The sequence below is a fragment of the Mustelus asterias genome, chromosome 5, assembly GCF_964213995.1.
Source record: "Mustelus asterias chromosome 5, sMusAst1.hap1.1, whole genome shotgun sequence".
In the NCBI taxonomy this organism is placed as follows: Eukaryota; Metazoa; Chordata; class Chondrichthyes; order Carcharhiniformes; family Triakidae; genus Mustelus; species Mustelus asterias.
Window position 1 is genome coordinate 58464562 of NC_135805.1, and position 24450 is coordinate 58489011.

Consider the following 24450-nt stretch of genomic DNA (forward strand, 5'->3'; position numbering starts at 1 on the left):
ATGGGGAGAATGTGCAAACTCCACACAGACAGTGACCCAAGCCGGGAAACGAATCCGGGTCCCTGGCGCTGTGAGGCAGCAGTGCTAACCACTGTGCCACCGTCCCGCCCAAAACATGTTTCACTATGTTGCCACTGGCTAGTAAAGTTCCAAAGTAAAATTAATGTGTTTGGAAGCTTTTACAGTTCCCGATGCTGCAGGAGGTAAAGATTCACCAAGTTAGCTACAATGTATTTGTATTTGCATCCATTTTATAACACAATACATCTTGCTGAAAACCCAGAAAGTTATTATCCTTTATTAATATGGCATACGTGTTCACAAATGAGATAGACCCTGTAGCCTGCAGAACATGGCAGTAACGAATCGGCCAGCTAATATTCAGCCAGCGTCGTACTCTTTTCTATTGAAGTCATTCACATCTGTTTTGCTTCCACCAGTTATCTGCCCATCCCGAGCATTATCTTTTAGTAACTTAGATCACCAAGCTCTGCTGCTCTCTTCCCCTACAGAAGCAAGGCAACCAACAGTGGTGGAATAAGATGGTAGAATCCAATACAAGCTGCCAAACTGACACCAAGGAACTGTTCAGTTGATTAAAATTGAAAACCATAAATGTCTTCCCTAATCTTCCAGCACTATTTTTAACTTTCTCTCCTAGCTCTTAAGGAAAGAAGTTGCACATTATACCTGTGACTTACCTGAGGCAATTTTAATTGAAGAAATGACTGTGATTTACGCATGCTGTCTTTTAAATTAAAGCCTGTGTGTGGAATTTTCCAGCCGTTCTCGCCGGCGGGATTTCCTGGCCCCCCTGCAGTGAACAGAGATTTGGCTGGGCGCCAAATTCTCCATCCTCGCTTGCAGAGGCGGCAGGGCATGAACGGCTGGAAAATTTCAGCCAGTGTCTTCAGGAGCTTGATGGACAATTTTTTTCCAACTGACATTTCATCAGTCATTGCAGGCTCGATGCGAAACATGATCGTATAGTCGCACTGGTTCAAGCCAAAGTTCCAACATTCAAGAGAGATCAGTTTCAGATCAATGAAATTGATTATTTTTTCGATGGAGGAGGAGGTAAATTGTAAGGTTAGGACTGCTCACAAAAGTCACTGATGTTGTGATTTTTATCGTGACAGGTAGTTCCTTTTAATACTTTCCAAATCTCACAGTCAGTCGTTCATTTAGTCAGCCTTAGACTCACAGTGCCGACGCCTAGGGCAGTGGATTTGTAAATGTGTCAAGGTACCATATTGCTGATTGAATTTTACTAATCTATGAAAATTATGTCAATAAAGAAATCATTGGCTTGAAATTGTTAGCTATGGAAAAGTATAAGATGATGCTTTTGGGGAGGCTAAACAAAGCAAGGAAATACTCAATAAATGGGAGGATGTTGAGAGGGGTAGATTAAGTGAGGGACCTTGGAGCGCATGTCCACAGGTCCCTGAAGGTGGCAGGACAGGTGGATAAGGTGGTAAAGAAAGCATATGGAAGGCTGTCTTCTGTTCGGTAAGGTATTGAATAAAAAAACAGGGATGTAATGATGAAACCGTACAAAATACTGACTAGGCCACAGCTGGAATTTTGTGTACTGTTCTGGTCACCATATAACAGGAAGGACATAATGGCTCTGGAGAGGGTACAGAGGAGATTTACAAGGATGCTGTCAGGAAATTGCAGCTATGGGAAAAGGTTGGATAGGCGAGGGTTGTTTTCCTTAGAACAGAGGAGGCTAAGCGGTAACCTAATTGAGGTGTACAGAATTATGAGGAGTCGAGGTAGGGTAGACAGGAAAAACTGCTTCCCCTAGCTGAAAGATCAATTACCAGGCTGAAGGATCAGAGGGGACATGAGGAAAAACATTTTCACCCAGAGGGTGGTGGGCGTCCGGAATTCACTGCTCAGAATTGTTGGTTGAGACTAAAATGTTCAACTCGTTTACAGGGTACCTGGGCCTGCATCTGAAGAGCTGTAACCCACAAGGCTATGGAGCAGGTGCTGGAAAGTGGGATTAAAATGAGCGGCTAGTTTCTTTTTCCTCCTTTCTTCCCCTCTGGTGCAGATCTGATGGGCTGAATGGCCTCTTTCTGCACCAGAGCTTTTCTACGGTTTTATGGTTGACTTTGTCAGTCGCATTTAATTCCATACAAACCGTTCTTAATTATTATGTCGGAATGATAATCTGCTCTTTTCCATTCACCAGTAGGAAGGGTAAACACGGAGCAGTTGGCAGGGCTAACCAAGATCGTGTTTAAGCTGCCAGAAGTGGAAAGCCTACTCCTCCAAGCTCAACTTGACCAGTCAACAGTAAAGGTGGAACCCAAGACTGCTGTCTTCATATTCATTAAGGTAATGTCTGTTGAGAAACCGAGGTGGGCAATAAAATAATTTCCTCACACGGGTTGTCCCTGTGCTTTATTCTTTTTAAATTTTTACTCCATTCTTAAAGTTACAAAGCCAATGCAGAGCGGACCGGGCAGACCCCAATCCATCTCCTTGCTTGCTCCAAAAACCAATTCAAATTCAAACCACATCCAATTCATGGTCCCCACAAGAGATACATACAAGATCCAAGCTGACAAGTGCACCTGATTTAGAGCTTGCTCTGACACTTCATCTTAGCCAAAAGGCCGAGAAGCGAAGGCCGAGACAGATAATGTTAAGCACACTGTATATAAATCATGCCCTTTATGTGCAGCACCTTAATCATTATTGTAAATGTGAAGTGGCTCTCGATTGACTCACCTGGCTAAATAAAGGTTAAATAAATAAAATGTGGAGTTATGATCATAGAATCATAGAAACCGTACAGTGCAGAGGGAGGCCATTCGGCCCATCGAGTCTGCAACGACAACAATCCCACCTAGGCCTTCTCCCTGTAACCCCACATATTTACCCCGGTAATACCCTCTAACCTACGTATCCCCGAACACAAAGGGACAATTTAGCATGGCCAATGCACGTAACCTGCACATCTTTGGACTGTGGGAGGAAATCAGAGCACCTGGAGGAAATACACGCAAACGCAGGGAAACGTGCAAGCTCCACACCGACAGTGACCTAAGCCGGGTATCAAACCCAGATCCCTAGAGCTGTGCGGCAGCAGTGCTAACCACTGTGCCACCGTGCCATGATCCCGTCATCTATGCAGCTACATCCCTCAGTCATTTTAGCATGTAAAAGTTACAGTGGTGACTTTTTGCTCTATGTCAGTAAATGTAACACACTCTTACAAGGGGATCTTACTTGGGAGTAGAGTCGGAGGGAAGATTTTAGAAAGGGAACCCCTGTGTATGGGTTTTCCCAGATGCCCTGCTGGTGTGTTTTTACATTTTGTCAACATGTTTTCCACCTGACAGACAGCCGGCTTGACAGGACTGTCAGGGGGTAAAACAGCAAGGGAGTGGGTGAGTCTGAGAGTACGGATGGGGGCGGAGGAGTAAGGGCAATGGTCAAATATTGCTGGGGTGGATCGGTCATCATGCGGGCAGATGGAGTTTGCCAACCTCAATGAAGTAGGAAACAAATGTGGTTAACATGGAGGTACACAGCACCCTTAAAAAATTTCAGTGACTGATCCACCTCATGAGAGTAGGTTGGTCACCCACTCCCAGCCCACCTTCTTAAAACTTGAAGTTGTTTGAGAAATTTTTAAAAATTATCTTCTCAGCCTCGACCAATGAGATTGAATTCCTCCCTTCAGTCTTGGGCAGAGCTCTTTAGGAAATTAATAAGTGGCTGTAAAGAAGAGAGAGTTTATGAGCACCTGTGTTGGTTACTTGCTGCAGAGTGGCTTCCATCGAGTCCAGAAGCAGATTAATGCTTCAAATTTTGGAACATTGTGCTGGAAAAATCTTAATGTGGAGATGCCGCTGTTGGACTGGGGTGAACACAGTAAGAGTTTTAACAACACCAGGTTAAAGTCCAACAGGTTTATTTGGTAGCAAATACCATTAGCTTTCAGAGCGCTGCTCCTTCGTCAGATGGAGTGGAAATGTGCTCTCAAACAGGGCACAGAGACACAAAAATCAAGTTACAGAATACTGATTAGAATGCGAATCCCTACAGCCAGCCAGATCTTAAAGATACAGACAATGTGGGTGGAGGGAGCATTAAGCACAGGTTAAAGAGATGTGTATTGTATCCAGGCAGGACAGCCTGCAAGTCCAGGAGGCAAGTTGTGGGGGTTACTGATAATATGACATAAATCCAACATCCCGGTTTAGGCCGTCCTCATGTGTGCGGAACTTGGCTATCAGTTTCAGCTCAGCGACTCTGCGCTGTCGTGTGTCATAAAGGCCGCCTTGGAGAACGCTTACCTGAAGATCAGAGGCTGAATGCCCGTGACTGCTGAAGTGCTCTCCCAAAGGAAGAGAACAGTCTTGCCTGGTGATTGTCGAGCGGTGTTCATTCATCCGTTGTCATAGCGTCTGCATGGTTTCCCCAATGTACCATGCCTCGGGACATCCTTTCCTGCAGTGTATCAGGTAGACAACGTTGGCCGAGTTGCAAGAGTAGTGTACCTGGTAGATGGTGTTCTCACGTGAGATGATGGCATCCGTGTCGATGATCCGGCACGTCCAAGGCGGCCTTCCCGAAACACGACAGCGCAGAGTCGCTGAGCAGAAACTGATAGCCAAGTTCCGCACACCTGAGGACGGCCTAAACCGGGATGTTGGATTTATGGCACATTATCAGTAACCCCCACAGCTTGCCTCCTGGACTTGCAGGCTGTCCTGTCTGGAGACAATATACATCTCTTTAACCTGTGCTTAATGCTCCCTCCACCCACATTGTCTGTATCTTTAAGATCTGGTTGGTTGTAGGGATTCGCATTCTAATCAGTATTCTGTAACTTGATTTTTGTGTCTCTGTGCCCTGTTTGAGAGCACATTTCCACTCTATCTGACGAAGGAACAGCGCTCCGAAAGCTAATGGTATTTGCTACCAAATAAAACTGTTGGACTTTAACCTGGTGTTGTTAAAACTCTTACTGGGAAAAATCTTACACAGGGAAGAAAAATGGAAGAAAATAAAAGTGTGTCGTCTCATTATAGATGTTGTTCGTGAAGGTGTTTCCCTTTTTACTTCACAGATCTGCCAAATTATTTTGCAAATGGTATTCAGTAGAGACAGAACCGTATACTTCAAACCATTTCCATAATGGGTATCACGACATCATCTCAATTCTCCTTTGAAGGAAGTGACAATTTGCAATATTAGATTGCTTTTATCTCGTGTTTCTGTGTTTTGTAAAGAGCGATTCTTTTATACGTGTAGTCAGATCACATTTGTAAAACGTATTTATTCGTGTTTTTTTTGCAGGCAGTTGGGAAGACTTACGCTCAGTTACAAACTCGAGGAGACAAGTCTGCCTTGGTTTCAAAGGCCCTGGATTATGTAGGTGACATACTGAAGTACACTAAGCCATATTTAGCTTCCAAAGGACCACCTGATGGTCTGCAGTTGATGTACTGGACCGTTGGTAAGTGTCTTCTTCTTTCAGTGTGAATTTGTGACATAAAATCATATCGAAATTACAATATGGAACTGGATCACTCGGCTGATTGGTGCATTTTGCTGTTTAATCCCCCGTACACGCAGTAGTCCTGGTGCTATAGGCTACCATTCTCATATCCAATTATTCACCCTTTCCTTCAAACACTTGTCCAATCTTTTCTTAAATGGTGACGTGGGGCTGTAACCTCCTCAGAATGGCAGTCTCTGTCTGATTGTCGCTCTGAATGAACTTACTCTCACTAAAATGGCAAAACCCCTGTCTTGCCCGGCCATCTTCACTCAGGCGGAATGAGCAAGGAGCAGCGAAGCATGTCCCCAGGAGCATTGGCGTTGAGTAACTGGGGTGCAGAGAGTTAAGGCTGCTCCCCCTATTTACACCAGTAGCTGCTGTGAAGGGATTTTTAAAGGGAGCAGGTAAGTTTCAAAGTGGTCTACCAGGAAAAGGAGGGGGAGGGGGCGGGGCGGGGCAGTGGAACGGAGGGGGCAAGACGGATCAGAGGGGAGGGGGCAAACTGCCTGAATGGAGGAGATTTGGAGCAGAGGGCTGGATGGCGGAGGACGTCAAGCAGATGGGAATGAGGGGTCAGGCTGGAATGGGGGCAACAGGAGGGTTCGGAGCAGACAGGAGTGAGGGTCAGGCTGTAATGGGTGGGTGGAGGTTCAGTACAGAGGTGGCCGGATCAGAGGTGGTTCGCAGCAGAACGGGAAGTGGGGTTGGGCTGGAGTTGGGATCGGTGGGGTGGTTGGAGCAGAGCAGGGGTGGAAATCAGGTTGGAGACTGGGTGGCCAAAGCAAAGAGGGGGGGTCGGGGAGGTTGTTGGGGTTCGGGTGCTGGTTCCCCTGAGGAGGTGGGAATGACGTGTGTAGGAGGCTGAGTCTGGGTTTTTTAAGTAGTTGCTCTGGAGTTGGAAATGTATTTCCTTCTAACTCTTTCAGTGTAATTCTCCGGGTAAAATTGGCAGAACCATCCAATGTTAGCGATTTAAATCGATACTGTCGGATAATTCCCAGCCCAATGCAATTTCCCAGAGGCGGGTAACACTCTGCGCGATTGCCAGGTAAACCCTTACGTGGGAACATCTCCGAGGGATTCCACAGCACATCATTGAAGTCCCACAAATGCAACACTGGGGAGCCAGGAGTTGATGGACATGGTCTCTGCTTCAATTACTAACTCCGAAAATGTATTTCATAGCTTCAGCATCCACTTTGTATAAAACAACTTTTCCTGTTATCTGTCCTAAATCTCATGCATTTAATCATCACCAAAATCCTCCTGCCGATCACATCGGCGGGATTTTACGAGTTTCCCAACGATGAGGGGTGCATTCAACGGGAAGCCCCATTTACAATGGTAGGACCATAAGATTCCACCGCCAACGAGTGGTGCACTGCCTCCCGCTGCCACGAAGCATGCCGCGGAGAGGGAGAAAAATCCTACGCAAGCTTTCAATCTGTAGCAGTTACTTACTCCTCTGAAATTGTTTACAATACTGAGAAACCATCTCTGCATTAACATGAAGTGAACACCCAGAAATTACATTCGGGTGACCTTTCAAGTTACCTTGGCATAAATAAAGTGGGAAATTGAAGTGAATTCGTTCCTGGAACAAAAGAAAGTACAGCTCAGGAACAGGCCCTTTGGCCCTCGAAGCCTGTGTCGATCATGATGCCCTAACTAAACTTTTTTAAAAACCTTCTGTCCTCGGCCCATATCCCTCTATTCCCTCCCTATTCATCTACCCATCCAGATGCCTCTTAAATGTTGCTAATGTGCCAGCTTCCACCACCACCTCTGGCAGTGTGTTCCAGGCGTGAAAAACTTGCCCCGCACAAATCCCTGAAACTTTCCCCATCTCACCTTGAACCTGTGACCCCTTGTAATTGACACTTCCACCCAAGGAAAAAGCCTCTGACTATCCACCCTGTCTATGCCTCTCATCATTTAGTGGACCTCTATCAGGTCTCCCCTCAGCCTCTGTCTTTCCAGTGAAAACAATGCTAGTTTATTCAACCTCTCCTCATAGCCAACACCCTCGAGATCAGGCAACATCCTGGTGAACCTACTTTGCACTCTCTCCGAAGCTTCCACATCCTTCTGGTAGTATGGCGACCAGAACTGCAACATGATTTCCCAACTCGTGTACTCAGTGCCCCGGCTGGTGAAGGCAAACGTGCCATATGCCTTCTTAGTCATCTTGGCCACCTGTGTTGCCACCTTTAGGGAACTGTGGACCTGCACGCCCAGATCCCTCTGTATGTTAATGTCCTCTCTTAACCCCCTCTTCATCTGGAAGATAACTCCAACTTTACAGCCTTTTTCAGCTAATTACCACAGGTAGTTTTACTCTTGTGTTTTGTTTACAATGATTAAGTTTAATTCAAGCAGGATCCTTGTGATAGGGAATTCTAAGCTTTCAGTGCTAGAATGTTCCTCTTAAACTCGGATTTTAGTCCTGTTGAATAGGAAACTTCAGTATGTAACCTTGCGGCAAAAGAATAAGTTAAACTAATGTAACATGATAGGGAAGGTAAAAAAAGGTCATGCAGCACATTTCACCATAGTGTGTGCTGTGATTTGTGATATAGTGAAGCACATAAGTGTCACATCAGCTGTGAATCATACCTTTAAGGATGAAAAATATTATGGGGACAACTCATTTGTCAGATCAAAGGTTTTGGTTCAAATTAACTCCTTCCTCTATGGATAATGTTAACAGGAACAGTGTGCCTTTGCTAATACCTTTGAATTGAGCTGGAATCTGACATGACAGAGGTATCTGCTACCTGCTGGAGAGCCAGCGAGAGCCCCACATCGCCTGCTGGAGAGCCAGCGAGAGTCCCACATCGCCTGCTGGAGAGCCAGCGAGAGCCCCACATCACCTGCTGGAGAGCCAGCGAGAGCCCCACATCGCCTGCTGGAGAGCCAGCGAGAGCCCCACATCGCCTGCTGGAGAGCCAGCGAGAGCCCCACATCGCCTGCTGGAGAGCCAGCGAGAGCCCCACATCGCCTGCTGGAGAGCCAGCGAGAGCCCCACATCGCCTGCTGGAGAGCCAGCGAGAGCCCCACATCGCCTGCTGGAGAGCCAGCGAGAGCCCCACATCGCCTGCTGGAGAGCCAGCGAGAGCCCCAAATCGCCTGCTGGAGAGCCAGCGAGAGCCCCACATCGCCTGCTGGAGAGCCAGCGAGAGCCCCACATCGCCCGCTGGAGAGCCAGCGAGAGCCCCACATCGCCCGCTGGAGAGCCAGCGAGAGCCCCACATCGCCTGCTGGAGAGCCAGCGAGAGCCCCACATCGCCTGCTGGAGAGCCAGCGAGAGCCCCACATCGCCTGCTGGAGAGCCAGCGAGAGCCCCACATCGCCTGCTGGAGAGCCAGCGAGAGCCCCACATCGCCTGCTGGAGAGCCAGCGAGAGCCCCACATCGCCTGCTGGAGAGCCAGCGAGAGCCCCACATCGCCTGCTGGAGAGCCAGCGAGAGCCCCACATCGCCTGCTGGAGAGCCAGCGAGAGCCCCACATCGCCTGCTGGAGAGCCAGCGAGAGCCCCACATCGCCTGCTGGAGAGCCAGCGAGAGCCCCACATCGCCTGCTGGAGAGCCAGCGAGAGCCCCACATCGCCTGCTGGAGAGCCAGCGAGAGCCCCACATCGCCTGCTGGAGAGCCAGCGAGAGCCCCACATCGCCTGCTGGAGAGCCAGCGAGAGCCCCACATCGCCTGCTGGAGAGCCAGCGAGAGCCCCACATCGCCTGCTGGAGAGCCAGCGAGAGCCCCACATCGCCTGCTGGAGAGCCAGCGAGAGCCCCACATCGCCTGCTGGAGAGCCAGCGAGAGCCCCACATCGCCTGCTGGAGAGCCAGCGAGAGCCCCACATCGCCTGCTGGAGAGCCAGCGAGAGCCCCACATCGCCTGCTGGAGAGCCAGCGAGAGCCCCACATCGCCTGCTGGAGAGCCAGCGAGAGCCCCACATCGCCTGCTGGAGAGCCAGCGAGAGCCCCACATCGCCTGCTGGAGAGCCAGCGAGAGCCCCACATCGCCTGCTGGAGAGCCAGCGAGAGCCCCACATCGCCTGCTGGAGAGCCAGCGAGAGCCCTACATCGCCTGCTGGAGAGCCAGCGAGAGCCCCACATCGCCTGCTGGAGAGCCAGCGAGAGCCCCACATCGCCTGCTGGAGAGCCAGCGAGAGCCCCACATCGCCCGCTGGAGAGCCAGCGAGAGCCCCACATCGCCCGCTGGAGAGCCAGCGAGAGCCCCACATCGCCCGCTGGAGAGCCAGCGAGAGCCCCACATCGCCTGCTGGAGAGCCAGCGAGAGCCCCACATCGCCTGCTGGAGAGCCAGCGAGAGCCCCACATCGCCTGCTGGAGAGCCAGCGAGAGCCCCACATCGCCTGCTGGAGAGCCAGCGAGAGCCCCACATCGCCTGCTGGAGAGCCAGCGAGAGCCCCACATCGCCTGCTGGAGAGCCAGCGAGAGCCCCACATCGCCTGCTGGAGAGCCAGCGAGAGCCCCACATCGCCTGCTGGAGAGCCAGCGAGAGCCCCACATCGCCTGCTGGAGAGCCAGCGAGAGCCCCACATCGCCTGCTGGAGAGCCAGCGAGAGCCCCACATCGCCTGCTGGAGAGCCAGCGAGAGCCCCACATCGCCTGCTGGAGAGCCAGCGAGAGCCCCACATCGCCTGCTGGAGAGCCAGCGAGAGCCCCACATCGCCTGCTGGAGAGCCAGCGAGAGCCCCACATCGCCTGCTGGAGAGCCAGCGAGAGCCCCACATCGCCTGCTGGAGAGCCAGCGAGAGCCCCACATCGCCTGCTGGAGAGCCAGCGAGAGCCCCACATCGCCTGCTGGAGAGCCAGCGAGAGCCCCACATCGCCTGCTGGAGAGCCAGCGAGAGCCCCACATCGCCTGCTGGAGAGCCAGCGAGAGCCCCACATCGCCTGCTGGAGAGCCAGCGAGAGCCCCACATCGCCTGCTGGAGAGCCAGCGAGAGCCCCACATCGCCTGCTGGAGAGCCAGCGAGAGCCCCACATCGCCCGCTGGAGAGCCAGCGAGAGCCCCACATCGCCCGCTGGAGAGCCAGCGAGAGCCCCACATCGCCTGCTGGAGAGCCAGCGAGAGCCCCACATCGCCTGCTGGAGAGCCAGCGAGAGCCCCACATCGCCTGCTGGAGAGCCAGCGAGAGCCCCACATCGCCTGCTGGAGAGCCAGCGAGAGCCCCACATCGCCTGCTGGAGAGCCAGCGAGAGCCCCACATCGCCTGCTGGAGAGCCAGCGAGAGCCCCACATCGCCTGCTGGAGAGCCAGCGAGAGCCCCACATCGCCTGCTGGAGAGCCAGCGAGAGCCCCACATCGCCTGCTGGAGAGCCAGCGAGAGCCCCACATCGCCTGCTGGAGAGCCAGCGAGAGCCCCACATCGCCTGCTGGAGAGCCAGCGAGAGCCCCACATCGCCTGCTGGAGAGCCAGCGAGAGCCCCACATCGCCTGCTGGAGAGCCAGCGAGAGCCCCACATCGCCTGCTGGAGAGCCAGCGAGAGCCCCACATCGCCTGCTGGAGAGCCAGCGAGAGCCCCACATCGCCTGCTGGAGAGCCAGCGAGAGCCCCACATCGCTTGCTGGAGAGCCAGCGAGAGCCCCACATCGCCTGCTGGAGAGCCAGCGAGAGCCCCACATCGCCTGCTGGAGAGCCAGCGAGAGCCCCACATCGCCTGCTGGAGAGCCAGCGAGAGCCCCACATCGCCTGCTGGAGAGCCAGCGAGAGCCCCACATCGCCTGCTGGAGAGCCAGCGAGAGCCCCACATCGCCTGCTGGAGAGCCAGCGAGAGCCCCACATCGCCTGCTGGAGAGCCAGCGAGAGCCCCACATCGCCTGCTGGAGAGCCAGCGAGAGCCCCACATCGCCTGCTGGAGAGCCAGCGAGAGCCCCACATCGCCTGCTGGAGAGCCAGCGAGAGCCCCACATCGCCTGCTGGAGAGCCAGCGAGAGCCCCACATCGCCTGCTGGAGAGCCAGCGAGAGCCCCACATCGCCTGCTGGAGAGCCAGCGAGAGCCCCACATCGCCTGCTGGAGAGCCAGCGAGAGCCCCACATCGCCTGCTGGAGAGCCAGCGAGAGCCCCACATCGCCTGCTGGAGAGCCAGCGAGAGCCCCACATCGCCTGCTGGAGAGCCAGCGAGAGCCCCACATCGCCTGCTGGAGAGCCAGCGAGAGCCCCACATCGCCCGCTGGAGAGCCAGCGAGAGCCCCACATCGCCCGCTGGAGAGCCAGCGAGAGCCCCACATCGCCCGCTGGAGAGCCAGCGAGAGCCCCACATCGCCTGCTGGAGAGCCAGCGAGAGCCCCACATCGCCTGCTGGAGAGCCAGCGAGAGCCCCACATCGCCTGCTGGAGAGCCAGCGAGAGCCCCACATCGCCCGCTGGAGAGCCAGCGAGAGCCCCACATCGCCCGCTGGAGAGCCAGCGAGAGCCCCACATCGCCCGCTGGAGAGCCAGCGAGAGCCCCACATCGCCTGCTGGAGAGCCAGCGAGAGCCCCACATCGCCTGCTGGAGAGCCAGCGAGAGCCCCACATCGCCTGCTGGAGAGCCAGCGAGAGCCCCACATCGCCTGCTGGAGAGCCAGCGAGAGCCCCACATCGCCTGCTGGAGAGCCAGCGAGAGCCCCACATCGCCTGCTGGAGAGCCAGCGAGAGCCCCACATCGCCTGCTGGAGAGCCAGCGAGAGCCCCACATCGCCTCCTTTCTGGGGGGTCCGCTGAATGATATGTCAATCAGATAATTGACTGGGCAGCCGTGGGCCTTCCCCAGGCTCAGTGACCCTCAGGGGTGGGGGGTGGAAATCCCACCTTCCATGAGTTGCCGGCCAGTCAGAGACTGTCAGCTGTGCTTGCTGGCAGCGTCACCGGGGAGACATTGGGAGCTGCCAGCAATGCACCCACCAGAGGCCCAGGATTGCCAAGGGACTCAGACTACAGCAGAGTGATGGCAGGATGAGGGTCACGGAGGAGGCAGGTCAGTAGCAAGCGTAGGGAAGCTGGCTCCTTCTTGATGTATGCCACACATGAGGTTAATGGGGGTGAAGGTCCGATGGGCTTATTGGGGATCTGCAAAGGAGATCCTCCAGCCTGCCTGACATCAGCCCATGCAGCTAACTTAAACCAATAGACCCAGCATTGTTCGATCCAGAGAGTAGCGAGATGTGGTAACTGACCAGAGGAGCATTCCTCATGAGGAGCATTCTTCATGGCAAGGTGCCACAGTGGTTAGCACTGCTGCCTCTCAGCGCCAGGGCCCTGGGTTCGATTCCCAGCTCGGGTCACTGTCTGTGTGGAGTTTGCACGTTCTCCCCGTGTCTGCGTGGGTTTCTTCCGGGTGCTTCAGTTTCCTCCCACTGTCCAAAGATGTGTGGGTTAGGTTGATTGGCTGTGCTAAATTGCCCCTTAGTGTCCTGGGAAGCGTAGGTTAGCGGGATTAGTCGGGTAAATATGTGGGGTTGCAGGGATAGGGCACTGGGTGGGATTGTTGTCAGTGCAGACTCGATGGGCCGAATGGCCTCCTTCTGTACTGTAGAGTTTCTATAACATCGCATCCTCAAATATGGTGAAACCCACCAATAAGTGCAAGAGAAAAGGTTGAAGTATTTACAGGAACGGCATGAGTCATCCTGCTCGACCTCCTCCCCCACCATCTCCCCCTCTCACCAGCCTCTCCACCCCAGCATTTTCCTCTTTCCGTTCTCCCTCCCCTAATAAAACACAAGTACAATGTTAAAGTAAGTCTGAATTGTGGACCTGTTCCCATATGCAGTGCCTTCACAGCATGAATTCTGAAACTGTAATGTAATCTAAACCCTTAAAGCATAGCCTATATTGAGAAATGTCATTGGATAAAATTTCTGTGAATTAGATAAATTGTTGCAATGAAATAAGGTTAGTTTAGCAGGAAAGTGATTACCAGTCTTTGGGAAAACAGGGTGGAATGATTATAATACTGCCGCGACCGTCCTTACAGTTGGATATGAGGTGAAGAGGTTTTCCACAATGACAAATTGTGCACCACGGGATACAGCACATTGTTGAGTGGAGATCATTGTGCTGCTGTACACAGATCATGTCAGTTAATGTTAATGATTTTATGTAAGGTAGTGCAAGTCGCTAATGAAATGACCATCACCTTTGATAGCATTCTACTTTGATCTCGCGTTTGTTGTTACAACTGCTTTGTTATAGATTGAGACCTTTCATCTCCAAATGAGAGCAGAAATCTGAATAGGTGGCAGAGCTGGGGGAGGAAGAAGTGTCAGCTGCAGCAAAAAAGGGCAGTTCTGAGATAAAAAGAACATCTCTTTATTCCTTTGTGCAATGAAAAAATATAAATAAGCCCCATTTACTTTGCGCTGGACGTGACCCAAATAAATTCACATCTGTTTACTTCTAGCTTTTAGTATTCTACCTTATTTCCAAAGAACATAATTGGATAATTATGTGCTTTTCCAAAACTGCTGTTTTTTAAAAATATGCCTTTATTATAGATTTTGCTTTGTAACCATGAAAATCTTTGAGCTGCTCTAATTAACGCACTGTGAAATGGTTGAAAGTTGCAGGGTCATTTACAATATCAAACTTGAATGCCCATGTCACCTAGTCCACTCTAGTTTTGCCATTCAATTAGAGATTTCATTGAAAGCTTGAATCGAATTACGCCCTCACAGTTGGGCACATGTTAGCAAGGAAGACCAGGTTGAATCTGGCCACAATGAATGTATAAGTGACTGACGAGTACCAAAGAACAGTACAGCACAGGAAACAGGCCCATCGGCCCTCCAAGCCTGTGCCGCTCCTTCGTCCAACTAGACCAATCGTTTGTATCCCACCATTCCCAGGCTGCTCATGTGACTATCCAGGTAAGTCTTAAATGATGTCAGCGTGCTTGCCTCCACCACCCTACTTGGCAGCGCATTCCAGGCCCCCACCACCCTCTGTGTAAAAAACATCCCTCGAATATCTGAGTTATCCTTCGCCCCTCTCACCTTGAGCCCGTGACCCCTCGTGAACGTCACTTCTGATCTGGGAAAAAGCTTCCCACCGTTCACCCTATCTATCCACTTCATAATCTTGTATACCTCTATTAGATCTCCCCATATTCTCCGTCTTTCCAGGGAGAACAACCCCAGTTTACCCAATTTCTCCTCATAGCTAAGACCTTCCATACCAGGCAACATCCTGGTAAACCTTCTCTGCACTCTCTCTAACGCCTCCACGTCCTTCTGGTAGTGCGGCGACCAGAACTGGACGCAGTACTCCAAATGTGGCCTAACCAGCGTTCTATACAGCTGCATCATCAGACTCCAGCTTTTATACTCTATACCCCGTCCTATAAAGGCAAGCATACCATATGCCTTCTTCACCACCTTCTCCACCTGTGTTGCCACCTTCAAGGATTTGTGGACTTGCACACCTAGGTCCCTCTGTGTTTCTATACTACTGATGACTCTGCCATTTATTGTATAACTCCTCCCTACATTATTTCTTCCAAAATGCATCACTTCGCATTTATCCGGATTAAACTCCATCTGCCACCTCTCCGCCCAATTTTCCAGCCTATCTGTATCCTGCTGTATTGCCCGACAATGCTCTTCGCTATCCGCAAGTCCAGCCATCTTCGTGTCATCCGCAAACTTGCTGATTACACCAGTTACACCTTCTTCCAAATCATTTATATATATCACAAATAGCAGAGGTCCCAGTACAGAGCCCTGCGGAACACCACTGGTCACAGACCTCCAGCCGGAAAAAGACCCTTCGACCACTACCCTCTGTCTCCTATGGCCAAGCCAGTTCTCCGAGATTACCGCTTCAATAAAGAGATTAAAGCTTCAATAACAGGCTAAATAGGCTTTTTTTTGGCAGCGATCAGGTCCTGGGGATTTGGTGGGGCAGCGATGCGAGGTCGCAGGGCTGGCCAGCGATCGAGAGGGCAGCAGTGCGGGGTTACTGCTCATGCGTCGGTCGATCTTGGTGCTGACAGATCGGCGCATACGCAGCGATCCACTCTGTGCTACGCTGCCAACCTCTTAAGCGGGAATAGGCCCTGCCCATTGATATTTTTAGGGTGACTCACGCTGAGGCACTCTGCAGTGCACAGAATGTGGGAGATTCACTGAATAGAATGACGGGATTTACTCCAGTTTTTACGCAACTCCGGCACTTAGAATTTTTTTGGGAAAACCCCACCCTTTATTTTCATTTCATATCATTGACCATTGCCTTTTGCAACACTGACCTGAAGTGAAAACAATTGCGCAAAAATCATAGGAATCAAAATGTACATTATCATTTCAAAAATGTCACTATTGAGAGGAATTTTTTAAAAATTCAAGTTGGGACTTATAATCAAACATGTTCATTTAAATGGTGAGCATTAATCTTGCTAAGAACTTATTGAATTCCTGTATTTAGAATCTCACTGTTCTGAAATAGCGTAGCAATTTTGAGTGTTTTCCAAAGTATTTGAACCCCACTTTATTTTGTTATTATTTGTAGGTTGCATTGTCAAACATTGGGCACTGATATTGTCTACTTCAAAAGCTCAGCAGCTCTTGTTCCGCATCATTGATTGTCTGCTGTTGCCGCATACCTTATTCCAACAGGACAAAGGACTGCCCCCAGCAATGCTGTCTGCCATCCGAGATAACTTGTCTTTGTACCTCCAGGTGAGCACTGTCACTGTCACCGTCAATGTTACCTTTGGAATATCGTGACGTTTTATCCCCCCCAACACACACACACATGCACGCACACATATGTTCTTTTACTGTTAGGGTACTGAATGTTTTTTTTTCTTCGAATCTCAATGTCCTTTAGGTCATGTAGGAGTGAGTGACGCAGATGAATCTTGCACTTATCCTGTTATTAATGTTATTGTGAGGAAGTAAACATCAGGTCATGCAGTAACCCACCCAGCTTGAGTAGAACAACACCATTCTCTAGTTCTGTCCTAGCAATGTTCCAGCTAATCATCATATTGCAATAAACCTATAAATTGTGGATCACCATGATTTTTTTTTCTGCTCTGGTTGTTAGAATTTCTCCTGGCAGATCAGCAAGGAATTTTTTCATGCAAATAAATCAAACATTAACTTGGAGAAGAAAAATACATATTTTTAAATGTTGTAAATACCAGGTTACAATGTAAGCGGTAATTTTAAAGTGAACACTTTAAATTGAAGTGATTTGGGGGGGGGGGGCAAGCAATATATTTCCAAGTCAGGATGGTGCGTGACTTGGAAGAGAACTACCAGGTGGTGATGTTCCCATATATCTGCTGCCCTTGTCCTTCTAGATGGTAGTGGTCATAGGTTTGGAAGATGCTCTCTGAGGAGTCTTGGTGAGTTCTTGCAGTGCACAGTAGCACTGCTGCTACTGTGCGTTGGTGTCGGAGGGAGTGTATGTTTGTGGAATGGGTGCCAATCAGGTGAGCTGCTTTGTCCTGGATGGTGTCGAGCTTCTTGAGTGTTCTTTCTGGAGCAGCACTCGTCCAGGAAAGTGCAGAATGCTGCATCACGCTCCTGACTTGTACCTTGTAGGTGGTGGACAGGCTTTGAGGAGACAGGAGGTGAGTTACTCACAGCAGGATGCCTAGACAAGTCAATACAGTCACGATAATAAAAAAAGTCTTTTGTCAGTAGTGGATTAGATGGAAATGGATGCAAAGGGCAGCAGATTGAGAGATGAGCATGCAACAGACAAATTTAAAGCCTTTACAACCATCTTCAGCCAGATGTGCCAAGTGGATGGTCTATCTCAGTCTCATCCTGAGGTCCCCAGCATCACAGATGCCAGCCTCAGTCAATTCTATTCATTCCACATGATAGCAAGAAATGGCTGAAGGCACTGGATCCTATAAAGGCTTTAGGCCCTGACAGCATTCTGGCAGTAGTATTGAATACTTGTGCTCTAGATCTATCCACATCCCCAGCCAAGCTATTCTAGTACAGTTAACACTGGCACCTACCTTTAAGATGTGGAGATGCCGGCGTTGGACTGGGATAAACACAGTAAGAAGTTTAACAACACCAGGTTAAAGTCCAACAGGTTTATTTGGTAGCAAAAGAACACCTTTTGCTACCAAATAAACCTGTTGGACTTTAACCTGGTGTTGTTAAACTTCTTTCTGTACCTACCTTTAAGACAGAGATAGATGGGTTCTTGATCAATAAGGGGATCAAGGCTTACGAGAGAAGGCAGGAGAATGGGGATAAGAATCATATCAGCCATGATTGAATGGCAGATGGGATGAATGGCCTAACTCATAGGAGGAGATTTACCAGGATGCTGCCTGGTTTGGAGGGTAGGTCTTATGAGGAAAGGTTGAGGGAGCTAGGGCTGTTCTCTCTGGAGCGGAGGAGGCTGAGGGGAGACTTAATAGAGGTTTATAAAATGATGAAGGGGATAGATAGAGTGAACGTTCAAAGACTATTTCCTCAGGTGGATGGAGCTATTACAAGGGGGCATAACTATAGGGTTCATGGTGGGAGATATAGGAAGGATATCAGAGGTAAGTTCTTTACGCAGAGAGTGGTTGGGGTGTGGAATGGACTGCCTGCAGTGATAGTGGAGTCAGACACTTTAGGAACATTTAAGCGGTTATTGGATAGGCACGTGGAGCACACCAGGATGATGGGGAGTGGGATAGCTTGATCTTGGTTTCAGATAAAGCTCGGCACAACATTGTGGGCCGAAGGGCCTGTTCTGTGCTGTACTGTTCTATGTTCTAACTCTGCTCCTGTACCTTATGGTCTTATGGAAATGTGGAAAATTGCCCTGGAATGTCCTACACACAAGAAACAGGACAAATCCAGTCCAGCCAGTTACTGTTCCATCCGTCTACTCTCAATCATCAGCAGGGGAAAATATCGTTGACAGTGCTGTCAAGCAGCACTTATTCAGGAGTAACCTGCTTACTGATGCTCAGTTTGGATTCCTCGAGTCAGCTTCACTCCTGACCTCATTGCAACCTTGGTCCAAACACGGACTAAAGAGCTGAACTTGAGGTGAGGTAAGAGTTATTGTCCTTGACATCAAGACAGCATTAACCGAGTGTGGCATTAAGGAGCCCTAGCAAACTGGAATCAGTGGGAATCTGGGAAAACTTTCCACTGGTTGAAATCATAACTGGTACAAAGGAAGATGGTTGTGGTTGTTTGAGGTCAATCATCTCAGCCCAACAACATCACTGCAGGAGTTCCTCAGAGTGGTGCCCAAGGCCTAACCATCTTCAACTGCTTCATCCATGACCTTCCATCCATCATAAGGTCAGAAGTGGGTGTATTCCATGATGATTGCATAATGTTCAGCATCATTTGCAACTCCTCAGATACTGAAGAAGTTAATGTCCATATACAGCAAGACCTGGACGATATTTTGGCTTGGACTAATAAGTGGCAAGTAACATTCAAAGCAAGCAAGTGTCAGGCAATGACCATATGCAGCAAGAGAGAATCTAACTATTCTTGACACTCAGTGACATTGCCACTGCTGAACCCCCCACTATCAACATCCTGGGGATTACCATTGACCAGAAACTGAACTGGAATAGCCATGTGGTTATATAAGACCATAAGACCATAAGACATAGGAGCGGAAGTAAGGCCATTCGGCCCATCGAGTCCACTCCACCATTCAATCATGGTTGATTTCAACTCCATTTACCCGCTCTCTCCCCATAGCCCTTAATTCCTCCAGAAATCAAGAATTTATCAATTTCTGTCTTGAAGACGCTCAACGTCTCGGCCTCCACAGCCCTCTGTGGCAATGAATTCCACAGACCCACCACTCTCTGGCTGAAGAAATTTCTCCTCATCTCTGTTCTAAAGTGACTCCCTTTTATTCTAAGGCTGTGCCCCCGCGTCCTAGTCTCCCCTGTTAATGGAAACAACTTCCCTACGTCCATCCTATCTAAGCCGTTCATTATCTTGTAAGTTTCTATCAGATCTCCCCTCAACCTCCTAAACTCCAATGAATATAATCCCACGATCCTCAGACGTTCATCGTATGTCAGGCCTACCATTCCTGGGATCATCCGTGTGAATCTCCGCTGGACCCGCTCCAGTGCCAGTATGTCCTTCCTGAGGTGTGGGGCCCAAAATTGCTCACAGTACTCCAAATGGGGCCTAACCAGTGCTTTATAAAGCCTCAGAAGTACATCCCTGCTTTTGTATTCCAAGCCTCTTGAGATAAATGACAACATTACATTTGCTTTCTTAATTACGGACTCAACCTGCAAGTTTACCTTTAGAGAATCCTGGACTAGGACTCCCAAGTCCCTTTGCACTTTAGCATTATGAATTTTGTCACCGTTCAGAAAATAGTCCATGCCTCTATTCTTTTTTCCAAAGTGTACGACCTCGCACTTGCCCACGTTGAATTTCATCAGCCACTTCTTGGACCACTCTCCTAAACTGTCTAAATCTTTCTGCAGCCTCCCCACCTCCTCAATACTACCTGCCCCTCCACCTATCTTTGTATCATCGGCAAACTTGGCCAGAATGCTCCCAGTCCCGTCATCTAGATCGTTAATATATAAAGAGAACAGCTGTGGTTACAAGAGCAGGTCAGACACTGGGAATCCTGTGGCAAGAAGCACACCTTCTGACTCTTCAAATCCTGTCTGCCATCGACAAGACACAAGTCAGGAATGTAATGGAATACTTTCCATTTGCATGGATGAGTGAAGCTCCAACAACACTTGAGAAGCTCAACACCATCCAGGACAACGAATCTGATTGATTGGTGCCACATTCACCATCTTAAACATTCATGCCCTCCACTATTGACCACAATGCCAGCAGGTGTGTATCATATACAAGATGCACTGCATCAAGCCATCTTTGATAGCATCTTCCAAATCCAAGATCTCAACCACCTAGAAGCACAAGGGCAGCAGACGTATGAGAGCACCATCACCTGCAGGTTTCCTTCCGAGGCGCACACCATCCTGGCTTGAAATGTATCACAGTTTCTTCATTGTCGCTGGGTCAAAAACCAGGAACTCCCCCACCCCCCACCAACTGGGTCAAAAACCAAGAACCCCTCCCCCCAACAGCACTGTGGGTGTACCTGCAGCACTGGGATTGCAGTGATTCAAGAAGGCAGCTGACCACCACCTTCTCGAGGGCAATTAGGAATAGGCAATAAATGCACACATCCCATGAAAGAATAATAAAAATGGTACCTCAGTAGTGAAAGGGAAGATGGGATTGTAGTAGAGGGTGCAGATTGGTCTGAATTGACTTTTAGGAAGGAGGAGTGATTGTTTTGAAAGGGAGAAGGGCAGAACCTGAATGATGAACACTGGAGCCAGATATTTCAGGGATCAGGAATTGGGTGTGGCTGCATTGAGCAAGAAGAATTAGTCATAGACCAGTACAGCACAGAACAGGCCCTTTGGCCCACGATGTTGTGCCGAGCTTTATCTGAAACCAAGATCAAGCTATCCCACTCCCTATCATCCTGGTGTGCTCCATGTGCCTATCCAATAACCGCTTAAATGTTCCTAAAGTGTCTGACTCCACTATCACTGCAGGCAGTCCATTCCACACCCCAACCACTCTCTGCGTAAAGAACCTACCTCTGATATCCTTCCTGTATCTCCCACCACGAACCCTATAGTTATGCCCCCTTGTAATAGCTCCATCCACCTGAGGAAATAGTCTTTGAACGTTCACTCTATCTATCCCCTTCATCATTTTATAAACCTCTATTAAGTCTCCCCTCAGCCTCCTCCGCTCCAGAGAGAACAGTCCTAGTTCCCTCAACCTTTCCTCATAAGACCTACCCTCCAAACCAGGCAGCATCCTGGTAAATCTCCTCTGCACTCTTTCCAGCGCTTCCACATCCTTCTTATAGTGAGGTGACCAGAACTGCACACAATATTCCAAATGTGGTCTCACCAAGGTCCTGTACAGTTGCAGCATAACCCCACGGCTCTTAAACTCCAACCCCCTGTTAATAAAAGCTAACACACTATAGGCCTTCTTCACAGCTCTATCCACTTGAGTGGCAACCTTTAGAGATCTGTGGATATGGACCCCAAGATCTCTCTGTTCCTCCACAGTCTTCAGAACCCTACCTTTGACCCTGTAATCCACATTTAAATTTGTCCTACCAAAATGAATCACCTCACATTTATCAGGGTTAAACTCCATTTGCCATTTTTCAGCCCAGCTTTGCATCCTATCTATGTCTCTTTGCAGCCTACAACAGCCCTCCACCTCATCCACTACTCCACCAATCTTGGTGTCATCAGCAAATTTACTGATCCACCCTTCAGCCCCCTCCTCTAAGTCATTAATAAAAATCACAAAGAGCAGAGGACCAAGCACTGATCCCTGTGGCACTCCGCTAGCAACCTGCCTCCAGTCTGAAAATTTTCCATCCACCACCACCCTCTGTCTTCGATCAGACAGCCAATTACCTATCCAATCTGCCAACTTTCCCTCTATCCCACACCTCCTTACTTTCATCATAAGCCGACCATGGGGGACCTTATCAAACGCCTTACTAAAATCCATGTATATGACATCAACTGCCCTACCTTCATCAACACACTTAGTTACCTCCTCAAAAAATTCAATCAAATTTGTGAGGCACAACTTGCCCTTCACGAATCCGTGCTGACTATCCCGGATTAATCCGCATCTTTCTAAATGGTCGTAAATCCCATCCCTAAGGACCTTTTCCATCAATTTACCAACCACCGAAGTAAGACTAACCGGTCTATAATTACCAGGGTCATTTCTATTCCCTTTCTTAAACAGAGGAACAACATTCGCCACTCTCCAGTCCTCTGGCACCATCCCCGTGGACAGTGAGGACCCAAAGATCAAAGCCAAAGGCTCTGCAATCTCATCCCTTGCCTCCCAAAGAATCCTACGATATATTTCATCAGGCCCAGGGACTTATCGACCTTCAGTTTATTCAAAACTGCCAGTACATCCTCCCTCTGAACAACTATTTCGTCCAGCCTATTAGCCTGAAACACCTTCTCTTCCTCAAAAACATGGCCCCTCTCCTTGGTGAACACTGAAGAAAAGTATTCATTCATCACCTCGCCTATCTCTACTGACTCCATACACAAGTTCCCACTACTGTCCTTGACCGGCCCTAACCTCACCCTGGTCATTCTTTTATTCCTCACATAAGAGTAAAAAGCCTTGGGGTTTTCCTTGACCTGACCCGCCAAGGACTTCTCATGTCCCCTCCTAGCTCTCCTAAGCCCCTTTTTCAGCTCATTCCTTGCTAACTTGTAACCCTCAATCGAGCCATCTGAACCTTGTTTCCTCATCCCTACATAAGCTTCCCTCTTCCTTTTCACAAGACATTCCACCTCTTCCCTGAACCATGGTTCCCTCACTCGGCCATTTCCTCCCTGCCTGACAGGGACATACCTATCAAGGACACCCAGTATTTGTTCCTTGAAAAAGTTCCACTTTTCATGGGGCGGCACAGTAGCACAGTGGTTAGCACTGCTGCTCCATAGCCCCAGGGACCTGGGTTCGGTTCCCGGCTTGGGTCACTGTCTGTGTGGAGTTTGCACATTCTTCTCGTGTCTGCGTGGATTTCCTCCGGGTGCTCCGGTTTCCTCCCACAGTCCAAAGATGTGCGGGTTAGGTTGATTGGCCATGCTAAAATTGCCCCTTAGTGTCCTGGGATGCGTAGATTAGAGGAATTAGTGGGTAAAATATGTAGGGATATGGGGGTAGGGCCTGGGTGGGATTGTGGTCGGTGCAGACTCGATGGGCCGAATGGCCTCTTTCTGTACTGTAGGGTTTCTATGATTAGTGCCTTTCCCTGACAGTTTCTGTTCCCATCTTATGCCCCATAATTCTTGCCTAATCGCATCATAATTACCTCTCCCCCAATTGTAAACCTTGCCCTGCCGTACGGCCCTATCCCTCTCCATTGCAATAACAAAAGACACCAAATTGTGGTCACTATCTCCAAAGTGCTCTCCCACAACCAAATCTAACACTTGGCCCGGTTCATTTCCCAGTACCAAATCCAATGTGGCCTCACCTCTTGTCGGCCTATCCACATATTGTGTCAGGAAACCCTCCTGTGCACACTGCACAAAAAGTGCCCCATCCGAACTATTTGACCTACAAAGGTTCCAATCAATATTTGGAAAGTTAAAGTCCCCCATGACAACTACCCTGTGACCCCCACACATATCCATAATCTGCTTAGCAATTTCTTCCTCCACATCTCTATTACTATTTGGGGGCCTATAGTAAACTCCTAACAAGGTGACCGCTCCTTTCCTATTCCTAACCTCAGCCCATATTACCTCAGTGTGCAGATCCCCCTCGAAGTGCCTTTCCGCAGCCGTTAGACTATCCTTGATTAACAATGCCACTCCTCCACCTCTTTTACCAGCTTCCCTACACTTACTGAAACATCTATACCCCGGAACGTCCAACAACCATTCCTGTCCTTGTTCTACCCACGTCTCTGTAATGGCCACAACATCGTAGTCCCAAGTACCAATCCACGCCCCAAGTTCATCTACTTTGTTCCGGATGCTCCTTGCATTGAATACCTTATTGAATCGGTAAATATGGAGAGTCAGGGGAGAGATGTGCAATAAATTCTAGATCATCGGGGAGAACGTGCAGACTCCGCACACAGTCACCTGAAGAACCAGGGTCCCTGACGCTGTAAGGCAGCAGTGCTAACCACTGTGCCGCCCATGAAGAACATTAGCTAAAGCAGATACTTCTGCAGTTGATGAGACATAGGAAAGAAAATGAAGTGCATATAAAAAAAATTAAGTGTTAAATATATAGTTTAGCATAAAAGCTGTGAATGATGACAAGCTACTAACTACTGTAAAAATGCAAGTTTATTTTCGAATAAGGGTCATCTGGACTCGAAATGTCAG

General features: G+C 49.5%; 1 protein-coding gene across 3 annotated transcripts in view; it reads left to right on the forward strand.

Moving 5' to 3' along the window:
* mms22l (MMS22-like, DNA repair protein) overlaps positions 1-24450 on the forward strand; it is a 152044-nt gene that overhangs the window by 114278 nt on the left and 13316 nt on the right. For 2 of the 3 annotated variants that reach the window (XM_078212634.1, XM_078212636.1), the window contains 3 exons: positions 2207-2352; positions 5329-5488; positions 16053-16222. In XM_078212634.1, coding sequence (XP_078068760.1) covers positions 2207-2352; positions 5329-5488; positions 16053-16222 — 476 coding nt within the window. The remainder of the gene's footprint in view (positions 1-2206; positions 2353-5328; positions 5489-16052; positions 16223-24450) is intronic. The other variant, XM_078212635.1, reaches the window with a different exon arrangement.